This window comes from Danio rerio, chromosome 3, assembly GCF_049306965.1.
Source record: "Danio rerio strain Tuebingen ecotype United States chromosome 3, GRCz12tu, whole genome shotgun sequence".
NCBI classification, from domain to species: domain Eukaryota; kingdom Metazoa; phylum Chordata; class Actinopteri; order Cypriniformes; family Danionidae; genus Danio; species Danio rerio.
In genome coordinates this window covers 14,194,690-14,216,033 of record NC_133178.1, presented here as the reverse complement: position 1 = coordinate 14,216,033, position 21,344 = coordinate 14,194,690, and the positions used below count along the sequence as shown (strand labels likewise).

General features: G+C 36.3%; 1 protein-coding gene and 1 long non-coding RNA gene across 9 annotated transcripts in view; one reads left to right on the top strand and one right to left on the bottom strand.

Annotated features, from left to right (window-relative positions):
- The window catches only part of LOC137490042 (uncharacterized), an 846,477-nt gene that overhangs the window by 423,857 nt on the left and 401,276 nt on the right, over window positions 1–21,344 (top strand). The gene's annotated exons all lie outside the window — the stretch shown is intronic.
- doc2a (double C2-like domains, alpha) overlaps window positions 1–21,344 on the bottom strand; it is a 208,534-nt gene that overhangs the window by 140,843 nt on the left and 46,347 nt on the right. For all 8 annotated transcript variants that reach the window (XR_012400880.1, XR_012400881.1, XM_073944221.1 and 5 more), the window contains exons 2-4: window positions 1,667–1,986; window positions 1,016–1,095; window positions 732–806 (exon numbers count right to left, since the gene is read on the bottom strand). Coding sequence is in view for 6 of the 8 variants with exons in the window: in XM_073944219.1 (XP_073800320.1) it covers window positions 732–806; window positions 1,016–1,095; window positions 1,667–1,986 (475 nt within the window). In the remaining 2 variants the exon portion in view is untranslated. The remainder of the gene's footprint in view (window positions 1–731; window positions 807–1,015; window positions 1,096–1,666; window positions 1,987–21,344) is intronic.

The following is a 21,344-nucleotide window of genomic DNA, read 5'->3' as shown; positions in this document are numbered from 1 at the left end:
TCAGTTAGTCAGTCAGTCAACCAACTAATAATTCAGTCAATCAGTCAGTCAACCAACCAACCAACCAGTCAGTTAGTCAGTCAGTCAGTCAACCAACCAACCAGTCAGTTAGTCAGTCAGTCAACCAACTAATAATTCAGTCAATCAGTCAGTCAACCAACCAACCAGTCAGTCAGTCTGTCAACCAACCAACCAGTCAGTTAGTCAGTCAGTCAGTCAACCGACTAACCAACCAACCAACCAGTCAGTCAGTCAGTCAACCAATCAACCAAACAACCAGTCAGTCAGTCAGTCAACTAATCAACCAAACAACCAGTCAGTCAGTCAGTCAGTCATTCAGTCAACCAACCAACGAGTCAGTCAGTCAGTCAGTCAGTCAGTTATTCAGTCAACCAACCAACCATTCAGTCTGTCAGTCAGTCAGTCAGTCAGTCAGTCAGTCAGTCAGTCAACCAACAAACCAGTCAGCAGTTTTTCAGCCGGCCAACTAACCAACCAACCAATCAATCAATCGATCAATCAATCAGGCTTTAAGTCTTTTTATACCCACATATAGATTTGGTGTTCAGATGTCCAATATATATTTGGCCAGAAAGTGTATAATGAGCTTAGGCTATCAAAGTGAATAGTTGTTTGGACAAAATAAAACATCATGAATTTTTAAAATGCCTCATTAAAACTTATGCATTAAAAGTTTTAATTGGCACAAAACAAGATCTAAGCTTGCCCACCTTGCATGCTCCTGGTAGAAGATGAAGTTTGACATAAGGGTCAGCCAGGCCATTAAAATCCATGGGTTTCAAACCCTAAAATAAAAAAATAACACACAATGATTTACTTGACCAGGCTGCTGAATAAAAAGCATAAAGAAACAATGGTGTGTTGGAGCCCTGCTGAAATAAAACAAACAGCTAAAGGGTAAATCACCTGCAGGTTTTGAGTGTCTGTGAGTCACGCACAGGAGTGAGTGTTTGTGTGTGTGTAGTGAAGTGCAGAGGTGTGAGATAGACGTTACCTTTGCTCTGATGATGGTGCAGTTGAGTGAACTGGTGGCTTTCTCATACCTCAGTTCGAACTCTAGCGTCCCCAGCGCAGCTACACAATCACAGGAATGATAATGTGCACATTAATAGCATCAATAACGTATATATAAAACCTGTCAGGAAGCAGATTAAATGATCCATTTTGGAACGCAATTAGGAGGCGTGCATATCTGACAGATGGTAAGATGGATAACAACACTGCAAATTGTTATATTAGTCTGGGCTATGCATATTACTAATGGAAAGGCTTGATATTGCAAAATTATTAGCATAATAATTTACATTTCTTTCTCTTTGTTTTGCTCTGGCACCAATAAATTGTTATATAAGGAAATATATAACCAACGCAATACTTTTGTGTAATGGCCATGTATTCCTGCAAGGCCTATAAGTACTTTTATATGTGGACTGAAATTGCTTTATTTTGAAATTGCAGTCCAAAATGACTGTATATGCAATTGTCGTTCATTGATTTATTAAGATTTATTAAGTGCATAATGTCCAAACTTATACTCTATATCTTGATAAAGACAATTATGGAATTTAAAAGGGTGTCCAAACTTTTTCACATGCATTTGTCCTTCATACAGCTGATTAATTAAGATCTTAATGTGTAAACTTACTGCTGTCATCACTGTCTGAACTGCAGATGTCCACCGATGTCTCGATGCTGCTGGCTGCGGACAGAGTCCCACCTCCTCCTCTCGCTCCAGCCTGCAATGGAGACAACAGGCCTCCACTGGCCCCTCCAGAGGCCCCGAGGCCTGGGCTCAGAGACAGTGGAGAAGCAGGGTTCGGAGAGACGGGCTCAGCGGTTGGGGAGAGACGGGGGAAATAGGCAGAGATCTGTCTAATTGGTCGTATGGGGCCCGGACAGACGTCTATGGCCATGTGTTCCTGAATGGAGATGGTGAGCTTTTTTCCCTTACGCACCGTCATAGAGCTAAAGCAGAGAGAAAGAGAGATTTTTTTCACACACCTGTATGGAAATCTGATACATGGCCATAATTAAACACATACATACAATAATTTTGACCCTAAAAGAGTTTTAAAAGAAATTATAAACTGCTTTTATTCTAGCCAAAATAAAGCAAGTACGACTTTCTCCAGAAGAAAAAATGTTATAGGAAATACTGTGAAAAATGCCTTGCTTTGTTAAACATGATTTGGGAAATATTTAAAAAAAGAAAAAAAAATTACAAAAGGGCTAATAATTTTGACTTCAACTGTAAATGTACATATTCAGGGCTTGACATTAGCTTTCTTGTTCAACAGCCACTGCGGCTGGTAGTTTTCCAACATTACTAGCCACTTGCCATTTTCACTAGCCACAATTATGTTGTTGGGAAAATATATTTTACATGCATAAAATTTGAATTTGGCATGCTAAAATTACTTGATTTAGATTGTTATTTCCACATGCCTCTTCGTTCATTTAACTTTTTTTGTGTTGTGTATGAGCTTGCTCAATGAGCACTATCAAATGGGTTAAGGTTTCATAGTGTCGCATTGCAATTAGTTTTATTTCACATGACTTTTCAGGGCTCAACGCTAAAAATGTATTTTTTCTTAATTTTCTCTGACCACACCAATAATGATTATTTCTTAGCCACAATTTTTAAATAATATGTTTTAAGACAAGCAAAATATAGCTGTATACATGCATTTTTAACAATTTTTTAACAATTGACATCAAAAAAAAATTATTGCAGTGTATTTAAAATAATGGCTAGGTCTCTCAGATCACCAGTTAACTACACACAAATGGGGAGTTAATCTCCTATTAAAGAGTCAATACTGTCATTGTAAAAAATGATAATTAAATCATTAACAAAAATAACCCTAAGCAAAAGAAAGCAGGTGAAAAACATAGGCCTACTGCGTGTGATAATAATAGGCCCATATCAATCTGTTCAAAGAGTGGTTAAAGTGAAAGTGGCAACCGGTGTTGGTTGCAAAAAGACATTTTTAAAAACATCTGAAGCATTGAGAGCAGCAGGACTGTGGGTGCACGAGGATCTCTTTTTGTCAAGTCTATTTTAAAGAAAACCAATAGCAGCCGTTGCGTTTCCAGGCACGGCTGCTTCGCATCAGAAAACGGGAACGTGTACGCTTTTCCAAGAGTTCACACTTAGCTGATGATTTATACATCTTTTTTGGTGTGCTGTGCCGGGAGAGAGCCCTGAGCTCAAGGGATCCTCGGGCCCAGGGCTCCTCCCTTTCACAGGGCAAGGGGGAAATTGAGCTCAGGTTGATTTCAAACTCCCCCGCTGCTGAGGCCAAGGTGAACTTCCTGAGAGTAAGACATTAGAAAAAAAGATTTAGGCTTATTTTCTAGAATAAATATCTATGAAATCTATAATATAGAGCATATTTGGACGGTGGGAGGAAAATGGGGAACCAGGGGAAACCCATGTGGGAAAACATGCAAACTCCGCACAGAAATATGGCCCATGCGAGGACCAGACGCCATTGGTATTCTTGCAGTGAGGCAACAGTGCTAAGGTGGAAATAGAGGAGGGTGGTTTCTTCCAGACAAAGACAGTTGTAGAAAGAAAATGAGGATATATATAGTGATTTGGGATTCTTTGATTGGAGGATCATGATTAGCTAATATGGGCCAGCTTGGTCAATCATGTGCATGTGCTCCTCTCGAAATTAGTTTAAAATTAAACTTCACTTAAACAGTGATCATCCTCTTATTCGGTATTCACCTGCTTTCTTTTGCTCGCGCAAACATTATTTTTGGCAGTGATTTTTCTTTTTTATTTTGAGATCACATTTGCATACATATTAAGCCATCCTTATTATCGAACCCTGCTTTTAAGAAAACTACTTTTAAAAAATCATTTTCAACCAGCCAAAGTAGCTAGTGGGAGTGACTGTCTAACCAGCCGGGTGTTAATGTCAATGTCTGTCATATATATAATTAGAATACATTACCACATATCAGATTTCTATATGGTGAATTCAATGCTAAAGAAACAGTTCCATTAAACACAATTTTGATTAAAGGGATTACGCAACAAATAAATGAAAATATGTTTTTATTTTCACAACATTTGCTGTTTCAAACCTTAACTCTAGTTCTTGAGCAAAACAACACTAGATCCACTGACTTCAATAAAAATATCACCTTATTTAATTATTTATTGGTCATGTAAGTTTGTAAAATCATAAAAAGAAATACATTTTCAAAATTGCTTTAAACCAATGTTCTCAAACTTCATTCCTGGAGGACCGCAGCTCTGCAGACTTTAGCCCCAACCACCTCCAACTCACACCTGCTTAATTCACCTTATTCACCGCCGACGAGTGGGCGCTGCCATTTGAATCTTTTTGGCTTGAGACTTCCGGTGTCATTCACTTCCATTCATTTTTTGACGTTAAAAACTGCTCATTACGCTGCTTGATGTTGCAATTTGATATTTTCTTATTATATTATTCTACTTGGACTGTATACAGTAGTCATGCAAACATTTGTTTGTAGAGCAAGTAGTTTGACCGTTTTCTGCCGTTTATTATTCCTAGTCATTTCTCCCATAGGCGACTGAACCGGAAGTTCTAAGACAATCGCAAAAACAGGCGCACTTCCGCATTTTAGAATAAGGTCAATAGTCTCTAGTAGTCTTAAACATATATAATTACTGTAGTTGGATCAGCTGTGTTTGATTAAGGTTGGAGCAAAATTAAGTTTGAGACCTATGCTAAACTGTTGCTATATGGCTACATTTAGACTATTAACCTTGCTGATACATTCTGATTTATTGCTTATGTATTTTTTTTTTATAATGTCTACATTAAATCAAGAGGACCAAATTTACTTTGTTATCTTGAAATGATCTTCTTAAGGTGAACAAATAAACTGCATGTAAATCCACAGAAAAAGAAATGGCCTTGCTAATCTTTAATCTAAATCTGATAATTGGCATTCCTTTTCTTTCGGTTTGATGACTTAGCCACATTATTCTTCATCACTCCTCTCCTCTCTAAAATAAAACCCCTGCCCTCTATTCAATATCCAGTTCCAGCTGGAAAAATGTCACAACACTGAATTAAAGTCAGTGGGAAATTGTGGTTCATGCAGACTTTTAAATATGAAAGACTATACTTACACATCAAGCAGTGGTTCTCAGTTATAAGTTATAGTTCAGATGGGATTTATTGTTATTTGTGGATAATTTGGGGCCAGTAACAGAATTCAGTGTGAACTGACCACAGTTCTGAACCGAACACTTACAAAAGTACCATAACAGAACCACATGCACTGACAAATGAAAGCAAATGTGACGTTTATTTACTTATTGATTATGTGATATGTGACAATTAATTAATTCATTCATTTTTCTTCAGTTTAGTGTCTTATTTATCAGGGGTTGCCACAGCGGAATGAACCGCCAACTATTCCAGTATATGTTTTACCAGCGGATGTGATTCCAGCCGCAACCCAGTACTGGGAAAAATAATAACAATAATAATAATAATAATAATAATAATAATAATAATAATAATAATAATAATAACATATTATATAAATATATATATATATATATATATATATATATATATATATATATATATATATATATATATATATAATTTTATTAATATAATAATCACGGTGGCGCAGTGGGTAACACGATCGCATCACAGCAAGAAGGTTGCTGGGTTGAGCCTCGGCTGGGTCAGTTGGCATTTTTGTATGGAGTTAGCATGTTCTCCCCGTGTTGGCGTGGGTTTCCTCCGGGTGCTCCAGTTTCCCCCACAGTATAAAAACACATGCACTATAGGTGAATTAAATATACTAAATTGTCTGTAGTGTATGAGCGTGAAGGAGTTTCTCAGTGCTGGGTTGTGGTTGGAAGGGCATTTGCTGTGTAAAACATATGCTGGAATAGTTAGTTCATTCTACTGTGGTGATAAATAAAAATAATAAAAAACAATAAAAATTTAAATTAATAATAATAATAATAATAATACACTGGTCTGTTTATTGAAAGTCAGAGAGACCTAGTGTTGTTTTGCTCAAGAACTAGAATTAAGGTTTGAAATAGCATAAAGTTGATTAAATGCCATAATCGCAGAGTAAAAAACAAGCAAGTTACATTTTTTAAGGTGCTTGCTGATAACGACAAGCAATATTGATGTAAAAGTGACATATATTTTGATGTGACTGTTTAGACTGAACATTATATCAGATTTAGGATGTCAAACTGTTTGGATGTATCCCAAATCAGAATTTAAAAAATAGCATTGAATAATAGGATTTGGGCCACATATCCCTACAATTTAAACGTACAGCCAAAGTGACAGAAATTAGAATTGAAAACATTACATATCATGTGGGGCTGTTGACACTGTTCTGTAAAAATCAGTTCACTGATTTGTAAGAAGTGAGACAAAATGGTGCAAAATCGAAAAAAAAACTTTTACAGTTTACTGAGACAAATGAAACCACATTTCTGCGTCTTGCACTAAGCTGCAGAGCTATGCTTTGAAACAACCTTGACACCGCTCAATGCCAATACAATCAAACAATAAACAAGTAATTAACATCTGAAAGCACATTTCAGTGTTCGCAATGTAGAATATTTCATTCAATCTTTATTAAGGAATTATACTTATTCAAAAGAAAACTTGTCTTCCAACATCTTTTGGCTGTGTGCGTGCATGCGTGCATGCGTGTGTGTGTGTGTGTGTGTATGTGTGTTGTAACTGTAGGCTAAAACTATTTAAAGAGCTGAAAGAACATATACATAACATATAGAAACTTAGTCAGCAACCACAAATAATGCAGCTAGTGACCTTCAACAGTTCCTGCTTTATGAAGTAAACATCACTGTGGGAAAGAAGACAGAAATGGAATTCTGTGGCGTATGTGAGGAACTGCAAACACAAGGTTGTTTTAGTAAACAAAAATGGGAACTAAGATTAAACTATTGGTCAAACACAACTGTTAACTAAAATTACAAATTCACAACTTAAAAACTTAAAGAACAGTCACTATTAATGAAAAACTGAAATAAAATAACAATTAGCCAAAATAAGAATTAATAAACACCACTCATTCTGTGGTGGAAAATCTGGCCCATTGCTGCCTACAAATGTGCTTTTACCAATGCATGTTCTTCATTTACAAAAATTAATTTAAACTATACAATTTTAAAATTAAAAAGGTGCATTTGTGTGTTTTTTTCAAACAAGTAATATATTTTACACAAGAGTTCATAAGTTGGTGGAAAGAGTTATGAAAAATCAAACTTAAGTAAAAGTACTATTACTTGCCTAAAATGTAGTACGAGTAAAAGTATCTGTTGTAAATATAACTCAAAGTATGAGTAAAAAGTAGCCCTTTCAAAAGTACTCAAGAGTAGTGAGTATTACGCTATAAAAAGCTGATGCGTTTACATTTAATTTGTGGATGTGTGTAAACGTAACATTCTGTAGTGCATTTAGTTGTTGCCCAGCAGGCACATAACATCACAAGACGTTAATATTAGGTTAGATTTAGGTCGTGATGTCAGGTAAGCAAAATTCAATGTCTAGCCAGTGTCTAAGGATTTAAGGTTGTGTGACCAAAATCTAACGTTGAGTCAACATCTTTAACCAACGTCATATTGACATCAAATACTGACATTTATTCGTTAGGTATGGCAACCAAAATCCAATGTCTGATAGACATCATAGTGGTAACGTCCACACAACGTCAAGCTGTAACATCGTCAGAGGATGATATTTGGTTGATTTTAGGTTGGATATTGGACATTGATGTCGGCCTGACGTTGGGTACTGATGTCAACCCGATTTTCGTTTTCAAACAAAATGCAACTTCCTATGACACTGGGGAACAACTTTAATCTGACGTCATGTTGACGTCTTGTGGCTGCTGGGTGTTTAAAGCCATTTCATTCATCATACAGTAAACATCCGTCATCTTCTCATCAGTGACATGCATTTAAACAGTCTCTGGGTCAATGGATGTAAAGATTTTGGACATTTTTTTGGACACGTTTAACGCTTCCAAACAGTTTTCTGCAATCATAAATCACCCATGTCTTGAGGTAGTTCAGTATGATGCAATGTACCTTCTATGTGTGATTTCATTGGACAGAAATCACAGGACTGATTTTTCTAATCGCCATAGACAAAAGAAAATAAAGTAGTGACTGCAAGTTAAAGGAAAGTAGTGGAGTAAAAGTACCAATACAGCACTAAAAATGTACTCAGGGGAAGTACACATTTATAAAACTACTTAGTAAAGTACAATTCCTGAGAAAAAATACTCAAATTACAGTAGTTTGAGTATTTGTAATTTGTTACTTTACACCACTGACAAACACTAAACTTTGATTTGGTCTACATTGGAAGTTCTGTGTAAATTTGTTAAACTAAAATGGTAAAAAGGGAAACTAAATAAACATATAAAAACTGAATACAAATGTGTTCACAAAATAAAAACAAAATCAAAACTAAAAAAACGTTAATGAAATCAAACAAAAACTAAATGTACAGCAAATTTTTTAAAAATTGTATCGAAATAAAAATTAATTTAAAACAAAAAAACAATGAAAACATTGTTGCAGATTCTGCTCAGCTTTGTTACACTAACAATAAAGTCTAACTAGTATTAAAACGTCTTCTGAGCAATTTATTAATCAAGAATATTCCACAACAGCAGACAGATTGCATGTTTACATGCAACCAACAAGTATAAAATAGCAAAATAAAACATTTACGATCAAAATATATATCTGACAAAGGCGACAGTTCTGATGATGCTGATGAAAACCTGAATATGTAGTATTTTTCACTATCAAATACACTAAATCCATCATTTACTTAATTAAAACAATCACAACAAACAGAGGGTATCTTATTGTTTCAAAAGCTTTTTTTCAAGATTCACTTACAATTCAATTCATCTTTAATTCTATAGCGCTTTTACAATGTAGATTGTGTCAATTGAAGAATTTCCACCTTTTTGAAAATAGGCTCATTTTACAACTTCCCTAGAGTTTAGTAGTTGTGTTTTACTATTTTTTTTTTGTCTAACAGACAATATTTGGGCCTGGCAGAAGAATGCCTGGCTAAGCTAGCATAAATCATTGAATCGGGTTAGACCATTAGCATATCGTTAATTTAAAACAAAAAAAAAGTTTCTTTGATATATCAATGATGTGCAGTAGATGCATTTACTGCATATCATTGATATATATATAAAAAAAAAAAACACTTTAAAAAAAAAAAACGAGATGCTAATCTTTAACGAGATGCTAATGGTCTAACCCGAATCAATGATTAATGCTAAGCTAAGCCAAAAATGCTGTTGCATTATCATTGCATATACTACAAATCATTTTTGTATATAAAATAAACTTTTTTGAAAACTAACAAGGTGCTAATGGTCTAATATGAATCAAGGATTTATGCTAAGCTAAGCTTAAAGTGCTGATTAATATCATTGCATTATCACTGCATATACTGCATATCATTGATATATCAAAGAAACTCTTTTTTTGAAATTTTACGAGATTGCTAATGGTCTAATCCGAATCAATGATTTATGCTAAGCTAAGCTAAAAGTGCTGATTAATATCACTGCATTATACCTGCATATACTGCATATCATTGATATATCAAAGAAACTCTTTTTTTTTTTTGAAAATTAACGAGATGCTAATGGTCCAATATGAATCAATGATTTATGCTAAGCTAAGCTAAAAGTGCTGATTAATATCACTGCAATATCATTGCATATACTGCATATCATTGATATATCAAAGAAACTCTATTTAAAATATGAACAGGATGCTAATGGTCTAATCTGAATCAATAATTTATGCTAAGCTAAGCCAAAAGTGCTTCTGTCAGACATGGAGATCAATTCAAGAATAGTAAAATCCAATAGTTTAACTCTAGGAGAGTTGTAAACATACTAATGATTTTCAGCATTAAAGAAAAATCTATAATTTTTACCAATTATTTTTTTTAGCTTTTTGCAAAATAAGACCAAGGACGCTAAATTAAACGGAATAGTTAATGTTAAATGCATTCTTTTATTAACCACTCATAACATTTACCTTTGAAAATATTCTGAATATCTGATATTTTGGTATATTTTGGTGGACATGTTTTTTTTCCATGCTCAAGAATCAGTGAGCTCTGAGTCACAAAATACTGGATTTGGGCCACTATTTCTTTTATCCTATGAGCTGCTCAAGGGCATGCAGTGATAGGTTTGGGTTTAAACCTGTCAACTAGGTGATTCACAACCATCAAACTTCCCACACATGGTTCAAAAGCATGTTTAAAGCACTTTCATAGGCGTCCATGAAAACCACCCAAGCATGACAGGAATTCACTATATCAGATCTTGAGGGCACCTGCTTTCACAGAAATGCATTTAGTCTTCATTTAGTCTCCATCGCACAATCTGAACCCAAGATCCCTTCCTGGGAGATCAAGAAAACGTAAGATAAAGGACTTGCAGATACTATATTGAATCTAGAGACCTGTGTTACAGCCCAGAACCAAAGGTCTCTTTCTTGAGTTCTACTCTATGTATTAAACAGACACAAATAAACCAGAGAGTTACTAAATTGCTAAACAGAGCTGCAAACTACAGCAGAAGAGCAATAGGCTAGATGCTGTGAGCCTGAGTAGGTACAAAGCAGCGAGGAAGCAGTGCGGCTGGAGGTTCAGGGTTGCAGGAGTGTGGGCGTTTGGATGCGGCGGCTTAAGAAGTTTGTGCTGAGCTCTAGCTTTAAGAACTCGCCATCTAAGCCCAGCTCTGATTTATTTAGAAGTCGTGAGCAAAAATCTATGCTTGAAGCCAGAAGCAGTGCTTGGCCGATTTCCTCTTCCCTGCAGGCTGGCTTGGTTGTATTCGATGTAAATTGCAACCACTGTTAAGCCTTCCTGTGTTTTCCTTTCTAAATTAGAAACCTCGTTCTGGAGACTTGTCCTCTAAACAGCCTCCTTTGCTGTTTGTTTTGACAGACTGTCAGATATGCATTTGATCTGTAATTCCTCAAGAGATATGAATTGACCTGGCTTGTCAAAACTATTTGTGAGCTGCTGGACACACTTTTATTTTCAGACTGGTTTCAGACAACGCTGTTTCACGCCAATTCCCAACTTTTTGATTTAGTGGCTAATTTGTATGAATTTTTATGATTTTATTTGTACATTTTAGTATGATTTCCTCATCTCCCAATGACAGTTGGTTCATCTCAGAAATAAAAGTACAAAATCTGTCACTGGTGCGGTACCTTTTCAAAATGTTCTTTTTTTGTTCCTTACAGGTCCTTAAAGGTACATTTTATTACAGAAAAAGTGTAAATCTGTACCTCACAGTACTTTAAAGATCTTGGAAAATAAACAATTATATATTCGTTTTTTTTAAAGGTATTTTTCACCATTTATTGGTATAGAATAGTGAAGGACAGGAGAGCATTGGGAAAGAGGAGAAGTATTGGCATAGGACCTTGAGCTGGGAATTTAACTAAGGTCGCAGTAACCACCATGGTGCTTAATGCTGGAACACCTAACCACTAGGTTAGACAAGTCTCTTAGTTTTAAGGATATTATTAGCTTGTGTGCTCTAAAACTGTGTCAAATTATAAAACAGAAAATATAAAACTGATATAAACATGCTAAGCTTGCCAATCAACCATTTTTATCCAGTCATCTCATACTTCACTTTTTTCATCAAATATTGACCAATCTAATGCTCTCTAGTATCTGACATGCCCCGCCCCCTTCATGATGCTTTACATTTGCTTTTCATTTGATGTGCTTGATCTCAACCATTCGCACTGGCAGAGCTGTGATAAATAAACGCTATTGGCTGTTTTTTTAAAAAGGGAGGAGCTACACTGTCCCACCCTCTCTTCATTTTTTCAGTTTAGATTACGTGAAACATCGAATAAAAAGTGCTCATTTCAAAGCACTTCACGGGACCTTTAAAGGTACAAATGTGAACCTTAAAGGTACAAAAGTGTACGCTAAAGGTACTTATGTGCACCTGTAAAGTACAAGAGTCCCGCCCCAGTGACAGCTTTTGTGCCTTTATTTTTGAGACTGTATGGGTGGGGTTTGCTGCTACGCCTCCTTTGAATAACTCATTTGTATGTGTACGAATTAGCCACTAAACTGACCAAATGTAAAATAGTAACATTTTCTCATGAGATCAGGATGATTCTTCTCATCATTAAAGGCACAGTATTTAATTTTCACCACTAGGGGGCGCATATTCACAACAAACAAAGGCGTATTTTGATGACACTAGGACTGAGTGTGTAATCATGGAAGTTGTGTTCTTCATTACATCCAACGGGGCTCATGCAGAAATCATGTTCATGCATGAGACAAAGGGCACACTATGTACAGTTGCTTTGAACCATGCCAAAGCATGCTAGTGCCCTCCTCTGCCCAAACGGCCTGCACTCACATTGCATCCGAGCCGAGGCACGCTTACGTCATCAGTAATGCGCTGATTTATTAACTTTATTTTCTTAATTGCAATGAGTGGTTTGCGTCTTTAATAAATTAGGACAGTTTGCGTTCACTGAACAGTAAAAATGATTAATAAATCCATATGAAGCAGTCCCTAAAAAGGCACGTCTCATCTTCAGTTTGGACTATGACGCGCTTTGCACTCTCACTACAAGCATACCACGCCAAAGTTCAAGTGAACCACGCTCTGGCACACCTCTTCCACCCAGACCAGGGCCAACCAACTGAACCGCACCTGAGCCTGAACCACTTCTCGAATGAACTGGGAAACCCTTCGGGGCACAGTTGGGATAGCATAGTGTGAGTGCGCCCAAAGTCTTCAAAACATATTATCATGGGAATTAAGCAGAGTAAAGCTTTTGTGTAAAATTTGTTGCATGTTAAAAGTTAATTCGACCTCACATTGTGTTATTTTTATTTACACACTGTCTCTGAAACTTTCGTACATCATAAAAAATTCCAACCCAGGCTTATTCTGATTACGTACCCTTATATACATTTCTGGAGAGCGCAAAATTTGTCCCAATATGTTTTTTTGCAGTTTTTGTTTTCATGAATCCATTGTGTATGCTTTTTGAGCTCTCAAATTTCTCTCGCGAGTGAAATTTGCACCTGCTGATTTCGCATAAATCCACCAGAGGCCGCTGTTGACTGAATAACCGACCAACCGACTGATATCCTTACCCACCCCCTCCCTAAACCCAACCAATAGTGTTTTAAAAAGCTCCAGTTGACCTGCTCATCAACTTCCCTAAGCTCAACTGACAGTGTTTTTACTATTAATCCAGAAATAGAAAAGCCATGTTTCAGACTTTACCACATTCTCACACTGTTATTGTTTTCAAATTTTTTGTCTTTCTGCATCAGTCCTTCAGCCGAATCAAACACATCAACTATGCTCTGGATAAACTGGTAACAGCGGAAATGCCATCCATACGGAAGTAAGCGGCCTGCTGGTAATTGCGAAAAGTAAAGGCGTCATAACAGCCTATAACGTTTGTTTTAAAGATGAAATGGAACCATACGTTCCTCTGGCTACATAATTCACAATCTCCATAAATGTATATAGGGAGTTGTTTTTAGATTGAGCCTTTGTTGAAAAATTCACATTGGGTAATTTTTTTTCTGTTTTCCCACATGTACAAAGCATTTTGAGAGAGGATTTGACAATTTAGAACCACCATACAAGCAAAAGCCAAAGTGCTGTCACTTACAGCATAAAGCACTTCATGACAAACAAAGTGTGTAATATAAAGACAGAATATGGTGGATGAGAACAAAAGCATCCCTGCTTAAACTGACTCACTGACTTTTGTCATTTTTTGGCCAGAGCATTTGCTGATGAGATATGAGTGCGGCACAGAAATAGCAGAGCTTTTTTTCTTATTCTATCATTTTTTTTTCTTCCCATCATGATCACATGGAGAGGAAGCAAGGCTGTGTTATCATACTAAATACATTTTAGGATTCTGTTGTAATGCTGCTCTGTGCAGGCTAATAAAACACACAACATATTAAAGCGCCTTTAGTGTTTCCCTGTTTTCTATAAAACCAAATATTTTATGTTATGTCATCAGCATGGTTTGATATGGTCCATTTCACTAAGTAAACAGCGAATTTCTCTGGATTTGAACACCGTTGGAAAGTCCTTGTTATTTAAGTACATAAGACAACAAAACATATAACAGTGTTCTAGTGCTTTTTATACATCTTAATCAAAAATACATGCCTTTAATGTGAGCCAAGCTGGAAAACAGAGCAGCAGTAAAGGTTTGTCATCTTCACGGAGCGCTTTGCTTAAAACACCACCGAGACCTGCAAATGGAGCAGTTTCACCAGAGTAGACCACAAAATATTACTTTTAAGAGTTACTGAGCCAGAGCGAGGAGGGGATGGGAAATGGGTTTAGAGAAAGGGAGAAAATGAGTGTGTAATTTGATAAGATACAGAGAGAATGCACTTTTGGCTTTCTTTGCGGTTCCAGCCAAGATGTCTCATTTTTATGGGCAGAATTGGCATGCAAATAAAGCTCCATTGAGAACGTTTCTGCGAGTTTGCAGCTAATCCCAGCAGAAATAATGATGAAATTCAATCATGGAGGTTAATTTGAAGGAGCATATGAAAGAGTCAGCAGTATTATTATTGTAGGATGCTCATGAGTGTGGTCCCAGGTCCTAAGTAGCTTCCGAACAATTTGATGCAAAAAGGGACCCCCATTATAAATATTAAATATAGCAATATGTAATTATACTTTTTAAAAATGGAAAATTTATATTTTAATTATTTTATAATCTTAATTGTTAATATTCTAGTTAGGCTGCACGGTGACGCAGTGGGTAGCATGTTCACCTCACACAGCAAGAAGATCGCTGGTTCAACCCTCGGCTGGGTCAGTTGGCGTTTCTGTGTGGAGTTTGCATGTTCTCCCTATGTTCGTGTGGGTTTCCTCCGGGTGCTCTAGTTTCCCCCACAGGTCCAAAGACATACCCTTCATGTGAATTAATTTGAAAATAATTTGGCCATAGTGTACGAGTGTGTGTGAGAATGAGTGTGTATGGGTATTTCCCAATACTGGGTCGTGGCTGAAACGGCATCCACTTTGTAAAACACATGCTGGAATAGTTGGCATTTTTTTTCCACTGTGTCGACCTCCGAAAAATAGAGACTAGGCCGAAGGAAAATGAATAAATAAATGAATTTTAGTAATCTTAATGGTGCAATAGGTGATCTGCCAGAATCCTAGCATTAGCATGTTAGCTTGGAAATTTTACGCCCCCCCCCCCCCCCCCCCTGTCGTCCAAAGCCACGCCTCCTTAAGTCATGAATATGCGAAAGCACACTGAATAGATATAACACTAAATCATGTCATACATTAGTTAGAAAACTCTATGGACACGCTCTTTGTCAAGCGTAGTTGTTGACAGGCCAGCGGGTACAGGAATTATATTTCCCCAAAACTGTGTCACAGGCTGTCACTGTTCAAAAATAAACAAATGTATGAATAAAAATCAAACTTCACCTCAGTAAAGCTGGTTAAGCGGAAAAGCACATTTGCTTATGTTTTGTTATAAAACTAAATAAAAATTACATCAGAAAAAAAGTCAAAGTTAAAGTCAGCTTTATTATCAATTCAACCACTTGTGCAGGACATATGGAGAATCGAAATTGTGTTACTCTTAGACCCTAGATGCTTAACATATAATATTAATACAAAAAGTTGAGTTTTAAGAAAGAATTTACAATAAATACAATTATACATAAAATGTAATCCAAATATATGCATAAAATGTAGTCTAAAGAATAAAAAAAAATTTAAACAATACAATACAATGACACTAAGGGCATGTGGCAATGAGTGCAAACCAGAGTTGTGCAGATATAGAACAGTATATAGAGCAAAAAGGCTTGTAAACATGAGAATTATGATAAAGAGCTAAAAACAGAGCTAAAACAGAAATATCCTGTCATCTTTTTACATTACACTTATGTTTACGCTACCTAGACAATGAGTGACTTTTCATTTTCGATTGTGCTTGCTGATCGTCGTACATCGCTTGTTTTCAGCTCCTTTTACACTTGAACAACTAAACGAATACTCAGGTCTATTTAACCGACTATATTATCGATGCTGTAAAAGGTTCTCCATGAACTTAAAAATAGCCAATCTCCAGCCTTACGTTTTCAGTGGCTGAACAACACTACCATGCATATAAACCCATTCATAAACAACAACACAATCTACATCAGCTTTGCGTGGCTAAAATAGTTCTAAAACATACCTGTCCAAAACTAATACTTCAGCCTTGGTGTCACCCTTCAGATCATTGTTTTGAACTGCAGAACGTCATTTCCCACCAGCGTGCAGAAGTAATTCCGATTGAAGTAATATTGATTCAGGGTTTGGATTGATTAGGCTTTTAATCCATACAAGGCCACGTTGGTCTTTCAGATAGAAGTTTAGGTGGATGCAGAGTTTGCAGGATGACGTCTCTCTGTCAGCGGTAGATGCGTGCTTCACATGTGCGCGCGAATGGCGATGTCAAATTTGCTGACAGACAGTTTGAGATAATTGTCGTAATTGAGTTATTTGTCGGTCCGACAATATTTAATTGGATGAAATTTTTTGAGGTTTATGCCTTATCCAGAATATAAAAATACAAATAAACATATTTAGATCATTTACTTTAACCATTACTATTGAAATGTGAAGAGACTTTCAACCAGCACAACAAAGAAAGTTTCTGAAGACAATCACCTACTGCACCTTTAACATTTCTCTTTTTTTTCATTGCAATTTTCACTTTGTAGTGTCCAAAGAACTGAGCTCCATTTTCTTTGGAGGAGAGAGAAGGTTGAGAAGATCAGAGAAGCACTCATAGCTGTAGTTTGAAGTGGAGGAGGAATGCAGAAACAGGTCACATGCTCATACATAGCGGACCTTTAAGGTAATTTTGGTCCACTTGGCCAAAAAGCACATCATTACATGCTTTTGCAGAGATTTCTACCTGTCAATCCATCAAGGTGTCTACTGTTTTGACAGGCATCATTGCTGTCTATATGGCGCTGGCAGGTAAGTTATCATGGCGGCATTAGCGCAGCACAGCTAATGAGATCATGACACATGGACGCTAACAAGATTAGCGATTAGCACAGTGCCTCACGCCAAGCCTGAATTTTTTTTCCAGCCTTCAAATCAAATCTCTTCCCACCACCTGCTGTACATAATAATATGTGTCCATGATGGTTTATGAAGCCTGTTTGTTTCGTTCTTTATTTAAACATTTTCAATGATTTGCAATTCACAGGCGAGGACCTGGAAATCTAAGGATTGTTTTTCAACCCTCAGACTGAGGGAAATGTCAATTTGCATCCAAAATCAATATATGAGGAAATGAGATTTTGAGGGTAAAAATGAAACAAATCTGAATAATAACATAATTTTTTTATTATCTTAATGTGATTGTATCTTATATGTTTTTTTTTTCATCTTCTGTGTGGGCTCATTTCAGTTCAAAAAGGGATTTTATGTCTTTCAGAAACTACCAAGCCAGCCGCGAATTATAATGTAATCTAATTTACATAGACTTTCTTTATGCTTCTCTTCTAGTGGGCAATTGTAGACCTTGTTTCCAGCACAATCTTTTAGGAAATCTATGCTTTTAGCAGTGCTTTATCAAAGCAAATGGTTAGTACGTTTCTAGTTTAAACCAGTAGTTCTCAAAGTGGGGGTCGGGACCTCCCAAGGGGTCATGGGAAAATGAAGGGGGGGTCGCCTGGTAACTTCAAAAAAATCTATTTATTTTTATTAAACCATAAGAATGTCCATATTTTATCCATAACCTACTGAAGAGAAAAAATAGTTGTTTATAGTTACTATCTTATTATAGTTTACTTATAGTTACTAGTTCTACTGGATTGCAGCCCTTCAGGTAATTACATTATATTAAAAACACAGCAATAGCATCAGATGCAGCAGATTGATTTTATAACACCAGGTAAGACTTTCTGGCACATTTACAGCACTGACATTCATTTAAAAAAATAAACGAAGAATAGACTTGGGTCTATTGGTGTGTGTGCGCCATTGCATGCAAGTTTTCTGTATTTATAACCACCTCAGAGGATATTGGGGGTTGCGAGTCACTGGCATTGTTATTTTGGGGGTTGCGTGCAAGTTTGGCAACCCCTGATTCAGACAGCCAAGAATAAAGCCATTTACTGTTGTTATTATGTCTCCATAAACAAGCAAAACAACTAGGTACTTGTATTGGAAACTTTCTCTGTGGTGCAAGGTTTACAAATTAGCATTTTTTAAATTAGTTTACATTTCAATACTATTAAAAAAATTAATTAAATGTCAGTTTAGTTTTAGTGAATTTTATTATTGGTTTTGTTAATTTTACTTTAGTTTTTACTTCGTAAACACATTTCTCTTTAGTTTTTACATATTTAGTTTCAGTTTTAGCCACGATTTAGAAGCGATTATAGTCATATTGTCAAGTGTTTTTTGTTTTAGTAATTCTAGCTGACAGAATGCATGCAATGTTGACTAGAGCTAAGATTAGGGTTTGCACAGCTTTAATTAACTCTTGTGCAAACCTCTTAGTGATAAAAATTAAATAAATGTTTGAACACAACAGGCACTCAAGCCAAAACAATATGCAACTTCATAAGCAATATGCAATAGACAACTTCACAGAGTTTAGGTCAGAATTATATCCTTCCTGTATATTTTCCCTATTTTCAGTTTATTGAGATTTTCACATTTCTAAACACAAGTCATAAGTCATCTAATGACTGGTTTCTTTTATCTTTGCTATGATGTCAGTACATTTTTACTAGATATTTGACAAAGATACTATTATTTAGCTTAAAGTGACATTTAAAGGCTTAAAAATATTCAAGAGTTCACACTTAGCTGATGATTGATAATAAAACTAGTTTGGCGTGCTGTCCCAGGAGAGAGCCCTGAGCTTATAAGATCCTCGAGCCCTGGGCTCCCTCCCGTTGCAAGGCAAGAGGGGAGTTTGAGCTTAGGTAGATCTCGATGACTCCCCCTCTTGCTTGTTGTAGCTAAGTGTCAGATATGGATGCTGAAAGGTGTACTCAGAGTTTAGCTTAAATATTTGGATTAATTGTTTAGAGTGCTTGTTTTTGAACTGTGGGAGGAAACCGGAGGACCCGGGGAAAACCTACGCGACCACGGGGAGAACGAGCAAACTCCGCACAGAAATGCTGTCTGGTTTGGAAAGGAATTAAACCAGGGGCATTCTTACTGTGAGGCAACAGCGCTTATCACTGGCCACCGTGACGCCCGTTTGAAAGGAGGGAAAGTACGGTTGGGTGGGGGGGGTTTCTTCAAGACGAAGATATTGAGATGAGAAAAGTCTGGTTATTTATAGTAAGTTAAGGATCGTCTGATAGGATAATCAGTCATTAGCTAAAGTTGGAACAGCTGTGAACAATCATAAGCACGTGATCCTCTCGAAATTTGTTTATAAATAAACTTCACTTAATTATGTAGACAAGTCATTGTATAACGATGGTTTGTTCTGTACAATTGAAAAAAATATTGCTTAAGGGGGTAATGATTTTGACCTTAAAATATTTTTTAAAAATTAAGAACTTTTATTCTAGCCAAAATAAAACAAATAAGACTTTCTCCGAAAGAAAAAATATTATAGCAAATACTGTAAAAAATTTCTTGCGCAGTTTATCATCATTTGGGAAATATTTTTTAAAAAAAATTTTAAAAAACACACAAGAGGGCGGATGATTTTGACTTCAGCTGTATGTAGTTAACCATGCCAAGATTACATTTTTTACCAATGAATATAAGTTAGAACACATTTTATATTTATATGAAAGATGTCTTTGTAAATAACCATAGGCTTCACCCATTTATTTGTCTGTAAAAGCACCATCTACAGGAGTTTCTGTAAAAAGCTGCAAATCAGATGAGCATGAGCACTTATTAATTCTAAAAAACTATTATTTATGCTGTTAGGTATGATCTTATTTTGGAGACACAGTTGCTCAGTGGTTAGCACTGTCGCCTCACAGCAAGAAGGTAGCTGGTTTGAGTACCAGCTGGGTCAGTTGTCATTTCTGTGTGGAGTTTGAGTGTTCTCCCCATGTTCATTACTGATAGGACAATAGAGAGTATAGACAAGAAAGCATGGGAAGCAGACAGAGGGAAAGGATTGGCATAGGACCTCAAGGCAGGAATCAAACTCGGATCACGATGAGCACCAGAGTGCATGTGTCGACACACTAACAACTACTCCATTGGTGCCATCTTATTTCAGTTTGTTTTTCAATGACTGTTTGTAGTTTTGCTTAGTTTTTTATTTATTTTTTTGTAATTTTGTTTTTCCAAAATATATTTTTCTTTAAGCCTTAGAAATGAATATAAAGGGAAAAAATTTAAACTTATCCTGAAATATTGAAAGATCAAGAATCAAACGAATGGCTTAATAGATTGAAAATAAATACATACATTTAAATAATACCTCCACAATAACAATTGGGAAAGTTCTTACTGTAGTAAGGGAGATCTGCTTCATTCTTGTCTGTCACTGTACTGTTTATCTACATGAGACACAGCAGGTGAAGGCTACATCCATAAGAGAGATCTCTATGGCTCTGACACAAAGCAGGGAGCAGGGAAAACCCGCTCATTTGCATTAAAGGCACATGACAACAAAAACAGCTACCATGTGCCCAGAGTTGAAAATCCGAACAGTTAGAAAGCAATAATAAATAATCTGAAGGGTATTTTCAGTTGAAACACATTCTGGAGACACAAAAAACTTATATTAAATCTTGAAAAAGGGGTAAAAATAGGTGGCCTTTAAGAAAAATGCTTCCAAACAATTTATATCAGCTGAACTTAAACAAACAGTCTAAATTTAGTAGTTCAACTTAATTTGTTTGTTTAAATTCAGCCCATATACATTGCTTGCAGACACTTACCTTAACAAAATTGAGTAAATCCAATGAGTCATTTGTTTCAGAGTAGCTTTTGTTGACTGAAATAACCTTGCATCTGTGTTTTTGTAGCATCGTGCAGACTCTCTGGTCTACCACTTGCTTTGTGAACAGTGTGTATTGCGCACTAGCTTGCTAATTCTGCGAGCGCAGTCACAAAATGAATGAATGTCAGTGCTTGAGATTGGATCACAGCAAGACATGAAGAGGCTGTTGAGAAGACATCTCGGAGCGGGAGGGGGCAGGGGGGGGATGTGGCTTGTGGGAGTGAGAGGAAGTAATGAAGAGAGATAT